This window comes from Geotrypetes seraphini, chromosome 2 (assembly GCF_902459505.1).
Source record: "Geotrypetes seraphini chromosome 2, aGeoSer1.1, whole genome shotgun sequence".
Taxonomy (NCBI): domain Eukaryota; kingdom Metazoa; phylum Chordata; class Amphibia; order Gymnophiona; family Dermophiidae; genus Geotrypetes; species Geotrypetes seraphini.
This window is the reverse complement of record NC_047085.1, coordinates 438,212,335-438,225,273: the sequence shown is the minus strand read 5'-3', so window position 1 is coordinate 438,225,273 and position 12,939 is coordinate 438,212,335. Positions and strand designations below refer to the sequence as shown.

The following is a 12,939-nucleotide window of genomic DNA, read 5'->3' as shown; positions in this document are numbered from 1 at the left end:
TATAATATAATGGAGACGTCAGCCTTAGTAAAAGAGGGGGTTTATAAGTTAATTAACTGAACAGAAAACAAAAAAAGGGTTCCACCAAAGAGATTCCACAAAGAAAACAGCAGTGCAGACACAAAAGAAACTGTGGAATTGATGATCCTGTCAGAAGTAATTGCTGCTTTTTATGGGGACAGGCGGGGATGGAGGTAATTCCTTGCGGGGATGGGTGGGGACGGAGAGGATCCTGGCGGGGATGGGTGGGATTTCTGTCCCCGCGCAACTCTCTAGTTGTGAGCCGCTTTGTATAAGGCGGGATTCAAGTAAATAAACTATAAACTACAAGTTAGGCATGGTTATGTGCCATTTATGGAATCAGGCCCTTTGTGTCTTCATTCTTCTAATTATGATGTTAATTTTGATCCACTTACACCCCTCTTTTACGAAACTGCGCTAGCGTTTCTAGCACAGGGAGCCACGCTCAGTGGCGTACCAAGGGGGGAGGCGGGGGGGCTGTCCGCCCCAGGTGCATGGCTTGGGGGGGGGGTGCACAGCTGGCCAGGTCCGGATCCTCCTGCCCTTCCTTTCCGCCGGCCGCACCGCAACAATCCTACCTCCCCCTGTCGACAAGAAGTCTTTCTGACGTCAATTTTGATGTCGGAGAGGACGTTCCGGGCCAGCCAGGCATTGATTGGCTGGCCCAGAACATCCTCTCTGACGTCAGAATTGATATCGGAAAGACTTCTTGTCGGCGGGGGGAGGTAGGATTGTAGCGGTGCGGCCGGGGGAAAGGAAGGGGAGAGGTGCTTTTTTTTTTTTTCCCGTGGCAGGGAGGGCAGGATGTAGGCAGGCAAGCTGGCTGGCTTTAGCATGGCAGGGAGGGAGGGAGATAGGTAGACAGGCAGGCTGGCTTTGGGGGTGGCCAAAATCTGGAAGGTAGTGGGGGGCATAAGAAGGAGGCACTAAGGATACGGGAAGGAGGCACTGGGGGCACTATGGACACAGGACGGAGGCACTGGGGGCACTAAGGACATGAGAAGGAGGCACTGGGGGCATTATGGACACAGGACGGAGGCACTGAGGGCACTATGGGCACAGGATGGAGGCACTAAGGACACAGGACGGAGGCACAGGGGGGCACTATGGACACAGGAAGGAGACACTGGGGGCACTATGGACACAGGACGGAGGCACTGGGGGCACTAAGGACATAGGACAGAGGCACTGGGAGCACTAAGATCTTGGCCTCAACACTGATTAATGATGGTAGGAATCTGACTTCAAAATTACTATTACAATTTTTGCTGCATGTAGCAAATCAGGCACTGGGGGCACTAAGGACATGGGAAGGAAGGAGGGAGGGAATAGAAAGGGACAATTGTTGGGCCTGAGTGCAGAAAGAAAGAAATGAAAGAAAGGATACACAGTCAATTAATAGATGTCCCCTTTTGATGAAAAAAATAAATGGTCACGTTACCTCTGACTTACTTTCTCTGCAGCAGAGTCGGCAGCCGTGCTGAGGTGCAGGAAGGTCCCGCGCTGACTCATCTGCTGGCTCTGCTCCAGAAGAAGTAAGTTACGTCGGAGGGGGTGAACCCGGCAGACGCAGTCATTGTGGGACTTTGCCACAACTCCCTGCGTCTGCCAGGTCCACCCCCTCCGACTTAACTTACTTCTTCTGGAGCAGAGTCAGCAGATGAGTCATCGCGGGACCTTCCAGCATGCGGCTGCTGAGTCCGCTCCAGAGCAAGTACGTCGGAGTGGGGTGGACTGGCAGCCAGCAGCTACAATCATTGTGGGACCTTGCTGCATGAAGGGAGAGAAAGAAGCAAGATTGCTGGAATGGAAGAGTGGTGGAGGGAAAGAAAGGGGGCAGGGTGGTATGGAAGGGTGGTGCTGATAGAATTGATGTACAGAGAAAGTGGAGAGACATAAGGGGGAAGGATATTGGAGGGAGAGAAAGGGTTAGATGCTGATTGAAGAGGGGTGGATGGCGAGAGAAATGGCAGACATTGGATGGTAGTGGGGAGCCTCTGCTGGATGGAAGTGCAGATGGGAGCGATAAGGGAGCAAATGCAGGAAGGAAATGGGAGGAGATAAAGAGGGGAGCAGACGCTGGATGGAAGTGGACAGAGAGAGGAGAAGGTACTAGATGGATGGGTTGGAGAAAGAGGGTACATGATGGAAGGAGGGGATAAATAAAAGGAGGGCACATGATGGGGAGAAAAGGATTGAGTTAGGGAAACATTGGAGGGGTGAGGGAAAGAGGTGGCAAGCTTTAAGTAGACAGTAAAAAAGATCATTGATGAGAGGGTAGTAAGAACGTAATCTAGACAGATGCAGAAAATAAATTGAAAAGGAAAATGAGGGAAAAAAGGGAAAGGGATTGCAGAGGAGAGGTGTGGGAGAGGGAAGGAGAGGAGAGAGATGCCAGACCAATGGGAGTGAAAGGAGAGATGGAAGGGGGAGGCATACAGTTTCTGGAAGGGGCATAGAAGGAGAGAAGATGCCATATAGGGGAAGAGAGACGGTAGACAGTGGATGGAAGGAAGAGAGTTACAAGAAGATGAGGAAAGCAGAAACCACAGAAGACAAAGGTAGAAAAAAAAATTATATTTATTTATTGCTTTAGGAGAAGTGTCACTGTTTCTGTGGTGCACTGTATGCAGAGTCCAGCTTCTTACTGGTTCAATTTAACCTTTGTCTATGTATTTCTATTTTATCCCCCCTTTTACAAAACTGTGGAGCGTTTTTTAGCGCCAGCCATAGTGGTAGCAGCTCTGATGCTCGGAATTCTATGAGCATCAGAGCTGTTACCACCATGGCTAAAATCCACACTACAGTTTTGTAAAAGAGGGAGGGGTTAGTTTGTGATGACATATTTCATACTAGGCAAAGGTGTTTTCTGTGCTCTGTGTGTTCAAAAGACATGATTTTTTGTTAGGATTGACTGCAGGATTGATCTGTACTAGTCTGGCTTGTTTAGTTTTACAATGGGTGTATTGATGTACTGCTCACTGCATATGTAACATGCTGCCTTTTATAGGTACTCATGTGTGACGTGTGGCTTGTTACTAAAAATCATGTTTTTCGTACAGATGGGGGGGTGTCAAAAAATGATGGGCCCCGGGTGTCACATATGCTAGGTACGCCACTGGCCGCGCTGAATGGCCCGCACTGCTCCCGGCGCTCATAGAGTTCCTAGGAGCATCGGGAGCAGCGCGGGCCATACAGCATGGCTCTCTGCACTAAAAACTGCTAGCGCAGTTTAATAGAAGAGGGGGTTAGTTTTAGGCAGACTATAAATAATTTACTCCCCCCTTTACAAAACCACAGAAGCGTTTTATAGTGCAGGATGACATGCAGAAAGCTCTGTGCTGTTCCCGAGGCTCATAGGAACTCTATGAGTATTGAAAACAGCGCAGAGCATTCAGTGCCCTGGCTTGCGTAAAAACCACTTTTGCGGTTTTGTAAAAGGGGGAGTAATACAGAAAAAGAATATTTACACATGAAAGCAAGTTTACAAAAAAGCCCTGCATTGAACTGGCTTATGTGCATTAAATCTGTGTTAACAGTTTTCTCAATAATGACCACATAAGCTTTGCTGATAATCCAAAGTGATTGTCAAACATGATGATCTTGGATATTCCATCTGCTGATTGAAGTTCCTAGTCTTGTCTTTGATCTAACAACAAACCCTACTGCATGTGTGACCAAAGAGTCTTCTCTTTTGACAGTCAAATGGCGGAACATCCACCTATGGTGAGCTGGCAGATCGCTTTCAGGTCAAGGGTGCTGCTGCCATCTACCTGAGCACCAGGAATAACTCCGGCGCAGGTATCAGTGAGAAACAGATTAGATGTCTGTACCACCACTGCATCAAGTGATGCAAAACTTAAGGTCCCTCTTACAAAGCCACGGTAATGAGTCCCAGCACAGCATAAAAGTGACACAGCCCATGGGAACTGAATGGGCTACGTCACATTTGCCATGCTGGGAATCACTGCTGTGGCTTTGTAAGAGGGGCCTTATTGAGCTTACATAGCATCTTTTATTTAAGACTGACCTAAGTCCCCTGTAGAATTATTTTTCAATTTATATATTTACTAACACTTTGAAATTCCCTTCTATACAGAAATTCTGATAAGGATGGAAGCACAATTTAACAAAGAAAGAAAATTAGCATCATTCAGAATAAAAATTAAGACGCCCTCAAATCATACTAGGCCACAATTCAAGAGGTAGATGGGGAGGGAGAACAGTGGAGTTTAAAACAAGAAAAATAGCATCTTACAAATAAAGGGATCCTTTTATTAACGTGCACTAAATGCTAAAGTGCTCATAGAATATAATGGATGCCTTAGCATTTAGCGCACGCTAATCAGTTAGTATGCCTTAATAAAAGGACCCCCCCCCCCCCAAAGTAGACTTTCTTTCCTCCTAATTTTCAGTCTTTAAAGATATGGTATCAACTGGTGCATTTTTTTTTTTTTTTTTTTAAAATCAAGAAAAGACCTTAACTGTTCTGGAACCAAGACAAGATATTTAATTCCCCCCCAAATAAATCAAATACTTGCATGGATATCGAAGGAAAAATAATGTAATTACAATTTTATATTTTTACAAGAACTGTTTGGTTTCTTTTTTCAAAACTTATGCATTCTTTATGATGTACTGGGAAATGCTAGGACCGTCTGAAGGACGCACACAGTGTGGGGTTCTGTCTCTGGATGCCTCCTGCCTGGTTGACTGCCTGTACCCAGGCATGAGAAAAGAGAGTAGGCAGGACCTACTTTTTCAACTTTTCTTTCTATGGCTCTCTTTTATTAAGCTGCAGCCCGGAGCGCCAAATGATCCAACATTGATCCAACGCTCATAGGAATTTTATGAGTGTTGGAGCAGCATCGCAGCATTTAGTGCTCTGAGCCCTGGTAGAAACTTCTTCTGTGAACATAAGAACATAAGAATTGCTGCTGCTGGGTCAGACCAGTGGTTCATCGTGCTCAGCAGTCCTCTCCTGCAGCGGCCCTTAGTTCAAAGACCTGTGCCCAAACTGAGACTAGCCTTACCAGTGTACGTTCTGGTTCAGCAGGAACTTGTCTAACTTTGTCTTGGATCCCTGGGGGGTGTTTTCACCTATAACAGCCTCCGGAAGAGCGTTTCAGTTTTCTATTACTCTTTATTTAAACTGATAATTACATTGTTGTACATATTTTATGAATGTCAGTTAACTTGGTGGGGGGGGTTTGTTTTATTTATTTCTCCTCTGCCCTTATCCAGGGCAAGTTACATATGACCATACAAAATAAGACATTAACAGTCATCGTACAAATCAATACAATACAAAAACACCCTGTACCAATTACATACTTACATATAAAATCAAATTGCATATTACATGCACGTCGCATCAACGATGAGTATCATTTTAAGACAAAAATTGGCAAAACCCTGACATACATCAAGATATAAAACTACATAAGGCATATAAGATGCCTCAATGGCAGACATCATTATGCCAGATAAAACAAACCAGACCATTGAACACCTCCGAGACCAGCACTCAGCACTCAACAGTCATCACTCCTTCTCCCTCAACCTAACTCAGACCCTATATTTCATCTTACAGAACAGATTGATTTATGCCTATGCTTAAACGTCTGGCTTTACATTCATTTTTCTCTCTGGTACAGCTACTTGCAAGATGTTCGGCTCCTCCAATCATTTTAACATGTTGGTGCTTATGTCCAAGTCGACTAACACAGTAACCACATTACTTTATTCAGATTGAAAAAAAAAAGCACATTAAAAAAAAAAATCTTTATTCATTTTCAAACTTACAATAAGTGTGTCAATATGTTAAAACAGATTAACAATAAATATATCACTTAATAATCATCAATAGTACAAATGATATGCTCTTATCTCCCACCCTTTCCACCCTTTCCTATTATATATTATACAATATGTAATAGTAAAATTACACCCCCTCCCCCATCTTAATTCAACAAATTATGTATAATTGGAAAAACTGGAGTAGATTAAATTATAATTTTTGGTGGAATTTCTTGGGTCATATTTATAAAATGGAAAGATTTATTGCAATACAGTGAGGATGTTTTAGGAAATTTCAAGATGTTTGGAAGCCATTAACAAAATATTGAACTGATTAGATTACATTTTTTCCCTTAAATTTACAGGTTTTTTTTTAAGGTTAATGAAAACTTTATGCAAGACTTTCCTTTTTACGCCCAGAATCCATAAGGGCACACTGCCAACACTCTCCAGTTCAGCCTTTGTGAAAAGCAACCTCACATGAATAATATATATTTGCAATGATTAGTTATTGTGGAGTTTTCATAACCTATTCATAAGGAAAGAAAATTTTAACTCAAGACTATGGTATGATCTGACATGATGTGGCATCAAGAAAGAAGGGCTGAGGTTCACTAGTTGAGCTGCTGCCTCTGCACCCAGAGGTTGTGAGTAGAGAATGACACGGTGACAAAATTCATCACCGTTCCCGTCCCCGCGGATAACCGTAATTGGGCACAACCACTGACCTGCAAGCTTTGCTTTGAAGAATGCTGGTGTAGAAGGACCGAGGTTGAAATAGACACTAGAAAATGAGATGGGATTATTTCCCGCGGTTATCCGCGGGGACGGGAACGGTGATGAATTTTGTCACCGTGTCATTCTCCAGTTGTGAGATCAACTCCTGGTGCTGCTCGTTGTGTCCCTGGGCAAGTCCAAGTTTCAAGTTTCTAAGTTTATTTAAAATTTGATATACTGCCTTATCAATAGTTTCAAGATGGTTATACAATAAAATCAGGGGGAGGACAAATAATAACAAAGACATCATCAATTAAGACAGTGGACAAATAAGACAAAAGGACATACTGAAACAAATGGAAAAAAGGGAGAACTAGAATGTAAATAAACGAAAGAAAGAGGTCTAGGCAAATACAAAAGGTAAGGGTAACACTTAGCAGTCCAACTTAAGTGGGCTGAAAGTAAGTTTTTATGAAATCCTTAAAAGGACAATCAAACTTGGAATGTGTCTTTAAAAAGGAATGTTTTAAGAAAAAATTTGAATTTCTCCATGGATGTTGTCTCTCTCAAATGGTTAGGCATTAAATTCCAAAAGGAGGGAGCAACAACCGAAAAGATGGAATTTCTTCTCGTATTGATGTGTCTGAGTTACGGAACTACTAATAAATTTTGATCAGAAGATCAGAGGGTACGTGAAGGGGAATTTGGAATCAAAAGTTTGTTAATAAATACCGGTTGTCCGGTTTTTCTTGTTTTAAATGCCAGCAGTAATGTTTTATAAGTGATACGGTGGGCGATGGGAAGCCAATGGGCTTTGATCAAGAGGGGAGTGATATGATCTTGACTGCAGTATTTTGGATTATCTGAAGACGTCTGATCTCTTTTTTTTTTTTTTTTTTGTAATTCCATGGTACAATGAGTTACCATAGTCCAGGCAGGACTTAATCCTCCAGTGCCAACAGCTTTGAAATGCCAATGAAACAAAAAGGCAGTATACATTCCCTTACTATAGAATCTAAGATATTTTTTTTAAAGAAATTCAAGCATTTTACACCAATTATTTGCCACAAAGTCACCAGAACAAGGAAAAGCAGATTTTAGAAAGAACATACAAATCGGAAATGAGACATCCAGATGCAATGGAAATTCTGTTCATCTTGGCCTTTATTCTGGCCTTCTCCTGGGCCCACCAAATTTTATGCACTCTTGGTTCTTCTGACAGTGCTGTAAGAGGTCTAATTCTTCATTTACATTGTTCGCTGTACAGTAGGATGAGGTGCAAGCAACAAATCTCTTGATTCCTTTTTGTCAAATAACTTATTAGATATGTCGCATTCAGGATAGTGTAATTCAGTGCTGACAATAACTTAGGGAAACAAACTATTGATCAAGACAGCTAAATAGTGATGCAGGCCTAGAAAGCTGAGCTAGTTTCATATTTGACCTCCTTTCTAGGAAGATTGGACTTGAGATTGGGGCCATCTATGCTGCCTTAATTACTCACCTTGGCAAATTATGATTCAGGTATTATATAGTTAATCTTATTTAACATTCTTTCCAGAAATTCTCTTAAGTGAGGTACAGTATAAGAATTGAAGATACAACTTGAAAGCCTATCTAAAATGACACCCATCAACCACACCTTTTCTTCACTCACCGCTCTTAACTCTCTGTAAAGTTGTAATGTCTGTTTTATCTTTCCCTCTGTGAGACATTCCCTAACCCCTATTTGTCCCATTTGTTTGTTTTGATTAAATTGTAAGCTCTATGGAGCAGGGATTGTCTTTTACATGTTTAATATACTGTACAGTGCTGAACTACCCTGCTGTGTCAGAGATGAAATGAAGTTTGGATCATTTATTTTTTTTACAATGTAATTATAAACTTTCCTGCTCCTCTCTCCCCCTCTCTCATGTACGTCATCGTCCTCGTCTACTTTACCCCATTTTCTTTTCATGTTTTTAGCTTTGTAAGTCGGTCAGATACACGATGATGGTCAGTATATTAAAATGTAAATAAACTTGGATTTATTCATTTAAACGTTTGAGAAGTTTTTGAATGAAATTAATGTGCTTTCAGGGACTGTATATGAAAAATATGAAAAGATCTTGATGGCCTAATGAAGAAGGTGGAAATCCTTTAAGTGTCGACTGTGCAGTCAAGATACTTTAAAGGTTACACCTCACAAGGGCATTCACCATAAATCGAATTGTGACCAGAGAATCTATATGCATGTGTATATGGCATCATATACATGAGTTTGTCTGCCATTTTAGACACATATATGTCAGCGTTTTCCTAATCTGTGATAAAGGGAGATGCACAGAACTCCGGCGCTGCTTGGAAAACACTGGGTGGAGCACCGATTTTATGTTAGCGGCTCAACACTAATCGCATGCAAACTATGTGCATGCTGTTAGTTTTGAGCATTGGTTGGTACAGGGCTTGGAACATTCTTGGCGCCCGCCCGCAAGAGCTGTGCGCATGTCCAGTGAATGGGGGAGGGGTGGAGGAGAAGGAACCGTCGGAGTGTGTTTGGGTGGCAGAAATTGTGCAGGGAGGTGTGTTGTGCCACCATGCATCCTTCTGCCTGCGCTAGGAGGCCTTTGCTGCTGTAAAAGTCGCCCTGCCCTAAAGATGAAAACCTACTGCCAGCTCCAGAGCTGCCACTAAATTTTACTTGTTAGGGCAGTGCACTGTAGTTCTGAGCATTGCACGGAGTCACTAATGTGCTCATTTTAATAATAGCAAGCTTATTAGCATTGGACTTTCAGTCCATGCTTTCGTGCACGGTAAATCAGTGGTCAAAAGCCTCCATGCATTAGCCACAACCCCCCCCCCCCCCCAAAGACAGTAAGTGAAATGTTGCAAGCCCAGATTTCTTTGAGCATTGGGCTCATAGATCCTGATATCATTTACCAGTATTACTTTCAGAGGGGATGACAATCCTAATCTCTCCAGCAGAGCACTGAACAACATGATCTACCCTTTCCCCTCTCCCCCACATGAGTAGGTATAAATCCTGATGTTGTTCTCAGGGACATACAAGTAAATTCCCCATCTGTAGTGAGGAATCACATGGATAGATTAGCTACACCCTAATCCCACCCAAAGCACATCTCATTGTCATGTGCACATATTTGCAATTTGGACAGGTATAGGCCTAGTTTTCTAAAATTAGGATTCAGATGTGTACACATCGAAATGCCAGTTTATATACATCCAAATCACGAATATGGCTTCTAAATTAACTTCCTGTGGTTGCTGTTTCTACATGGTACTTGTGGAACGGTCCGTGTTTTGAAGAAATACTCCTTCCTCAGGGGTCCTGTAGTAAAATATATTAAAATAAACATCTACGGAGTTTGGAACGGGTGGCATTTTCCCATGAGCGCCATGGTGTCTGACAAAGCAATAGGCACAGGATTTAGAGCTATCATAATTGGCATTCTATTTATAATACATGTGTTTTGCCTGGTTTTACTTACGATGTTGCCTTTATAATTTTCATCTCCTTTTCCGTGTTCATTGTACTACCAATTTGATAGTCATTTTTATGCAGTTATGTTAACAGACTTAAGATCCATTGTAGAGTAGTTGCATTGCATCTATATCCATGGTTATGTATATTATGTTCAAGACCTATCATTGATTTATCTTGATATTTTCCACCCTCGGGTTTTATTCATTACATATGTTTACTTTTTTTAATATCAGACTATACATGTTTTTATAGTTTCTATTTCCAATTGGTTCTATTCATACCTAGTACGATTTGCAGTTAAGTACGTATACGCTCTCCGCCTTCATTTCTTTTCTTTATTTTTTCTTCTTCTTTATATCCAAGCTCACCTCATCCACTTACCGTTCACCTATACTCTCTTAGAGCTCCTTTTACAAAGGTGCACTAGTGTTTTTAGTGCACGCACCGGATTAGCGCGTGCTATAGCGCGCGCTAGCTGAAAAATTACCACCTGCTTAAAAGGAGGCGGTAGCGGCTAATGCATGCGGCATTATAGCGTGCTCTAAATGCGCGCTAAAACCACTAGCGCACCTCTGTAAAAGGAGCCCTTAGTATCACTATACGAGGAATCCACAGGCGTCTTTTCTTGACATGGTAAGGGGTGCCTTCTGTCCTTTTTCACAATTTGTTTTTTTTTCCACAATGTGTTTTTACCACTCAATCTTTTTAATGTTATCTGTCCTCCAAATGCACATCTAACCGGTGCTCCATTGCTCCTCATTTTTCCTCCCCACCTTTTCACTCTTTACCACCCTCATACTTTTTCACTCCAAATCACCATTCCACGTTCCAAACTTGTAGATATTTATTTTATCTACAAGGGAGGAAGGAGTGTTTCTTCAAAACACGGACCGTGTCGGGTCTCGGTGTTCCATAAGAACCATCATTTGGAAAACAACATTACTGTATCTCAATGACCATGAATTTGGTCTTGGAGGATGAGATGTACAGCGTCAGCATCTATGAGACAAACATGTGTGTTGTTTTTTTTTATTGCACAGAAGTTTTTGGACCCCTATTATTGTCCCTTGATACTTAAATTCTGGAGATCCATTTTGGGGTCAAATTATTACGATATTGGAAGCTCCATTATCGTTGTCATATGATATAATATTGTTTGGAACGGTATTATTCCCCAAGAGACCACTCAATGCAAACCAGAATAAATTGTTCCTCATCATGACAGGAGTGGCTATGCAGCTTATACTGGAAAAAATGGGATAATTTAAATTATAGTTTTTGGTGGGAATCTTTATGCCAGATTTATAAGTTTGAAAATATTAATTATTTACAGTTGGGACACCATAGTAAATTCAAGGAAATTTGAGGCCCGTTAACAAAATATTGCAAGATTTAAATATTAATTATTAACATTATTTCCCTTTGATTCATGAAAGATTGTTGTACACATCCAGGAGGGGCGGGAAGGGGGGGGAGGGTCATGGAGGGCGGGGGGACGGGACTAAGTATTTATATACTATTTGTTTGATTAGAGTGCAGTATATTATATTATTTGATAGTTAATCTGTTGCACTATGTATTGGATTTCAAATATGAATAAAAAAAGAAAAAGAAAACAACATTTGTTGACTTCTCAATACAATTCCTGATTTCAGTACATCATTTCTGCAGTTTTCCTCTTAGTCCTTGCTACTTGATTTTCCCTGCAGAATTGTTGGATTTCTTCTTTGCTTTTGCTTCTATACAGTACTTCATAAATGCGGTCACTAATAATTATCTGCCTTCTTTCCATCAGGTCACTCTGCAGAATATGTGAGGGGTCACGGGCTGTTTCTAAGCAGGATCAAACCATTTGTCGGATACAATGGCAATTATGGATACAGAAGAAATGTTCCAACATTACGCAATAAACCATCATCTTTTGGGATATTGACAGACCTGCCAATTTACTAACTCATTTCTGTTAGTATCGTGAGTGAGACAGAGATTACTGCATAGCCCTGTAGGCTTTTTTTTTTTTTTTACTTTCTTTCAGAATTAAGAAAAATAAGCGCTGTCAGGCAGGAAAATGGCTCCAGAATATTTCACACACAGCTAGTGATAAGATCATGAGCCTATCCTAAAAGATGTAATCAAATTCCATTTTCAACATCTAGAATTTTGGAGGGGAGTCTGTGGCGCAGTGGTTAAAGCTACAGCCTCAGCACCCTGGGGTTGTGGGTTCAAACCCATGTTGCTCCCTGTGACCCTGGGCAAGCCACTTAATCCCCCCATTGCCCTAGGCACATTAGATAGATTGTGAGCCCACTGGGACAGACAGGGAAAAATGCTTGAGTACCTGAATAAATCCATGTAAATCGTTCTGAGCTCCCTTGGGAGAATGGTATAGAAAATTGAATTGGTAAATACCCAATTTCAGCATTCCAATTTCTGGAAAGTTTAAAAGCATTAAACTTCTGAGAAGAACACTGTATATTTGTCAGGGTCCCCATCAGTGGCTTGGTGAGGGAGGGGGGTCACCTGGGGAAGTAGCAACCAGCATCACCGTGCTATACACCTCCATACTTTTCCCTACTGCTCGAGCACCCCTCCCCCTGAATACCTCTTGAAATGTTTGCCGGCACAAGCTGCATCTTCCACCTCCTGCTCGTGCCAGCCTCGGCTCCCCTCTGATGTCACTTCCTGGTCCCGTGACCAGGAATTGACATAAGAGGGGAGCCGAGGCTGGTGCAAGCAACAAACATTTCAAGAGGGGCAGAGAGGAGGAGAGGCGCCAGCGCTCCTGCCAAGACAGGGCCCGGGGCGATCCACACCCCCTGCCATTCTTCCTGCGCCACTGGTGCCTATGCACAAATGAAAGGGTATGGAAGATTTAGATGTTAATGTTTATATCGTCTGCAACTGAAAGAATAGACAGA

The 12,939-nt window shown here is 42.1% G+C and overlaps 1 protein-coding gene across 1 annotated transcript in view; it reads left to right on the top strand.

Moving 5' to 3' along the window:
* Positions 1-12,667, top strand: part of LOC117355583 (uncharacterized protein C17orf98-like) — a 33,315-nt gene extending 20,648 nt beyond the window's left edge. Inside the window, exons 2-3 of the mRNA XM_033934341.1 lie at positions 3,723-3,822; positions 11,817-12,667. Of these exons, the coding sequence (XP_033790232.1) occupies positions 3,723-3,822; positions 11,817-11,974 (258 nt within the window). The 3' untranslated portion in view covers positions 11,975-12,667. The remainder of the gene's footprint in view (positions 1-3,722; positions 3,823-11,816) is intronic.
* Positions 12,668-12,939: the final 272 nt, after the last annotated feature.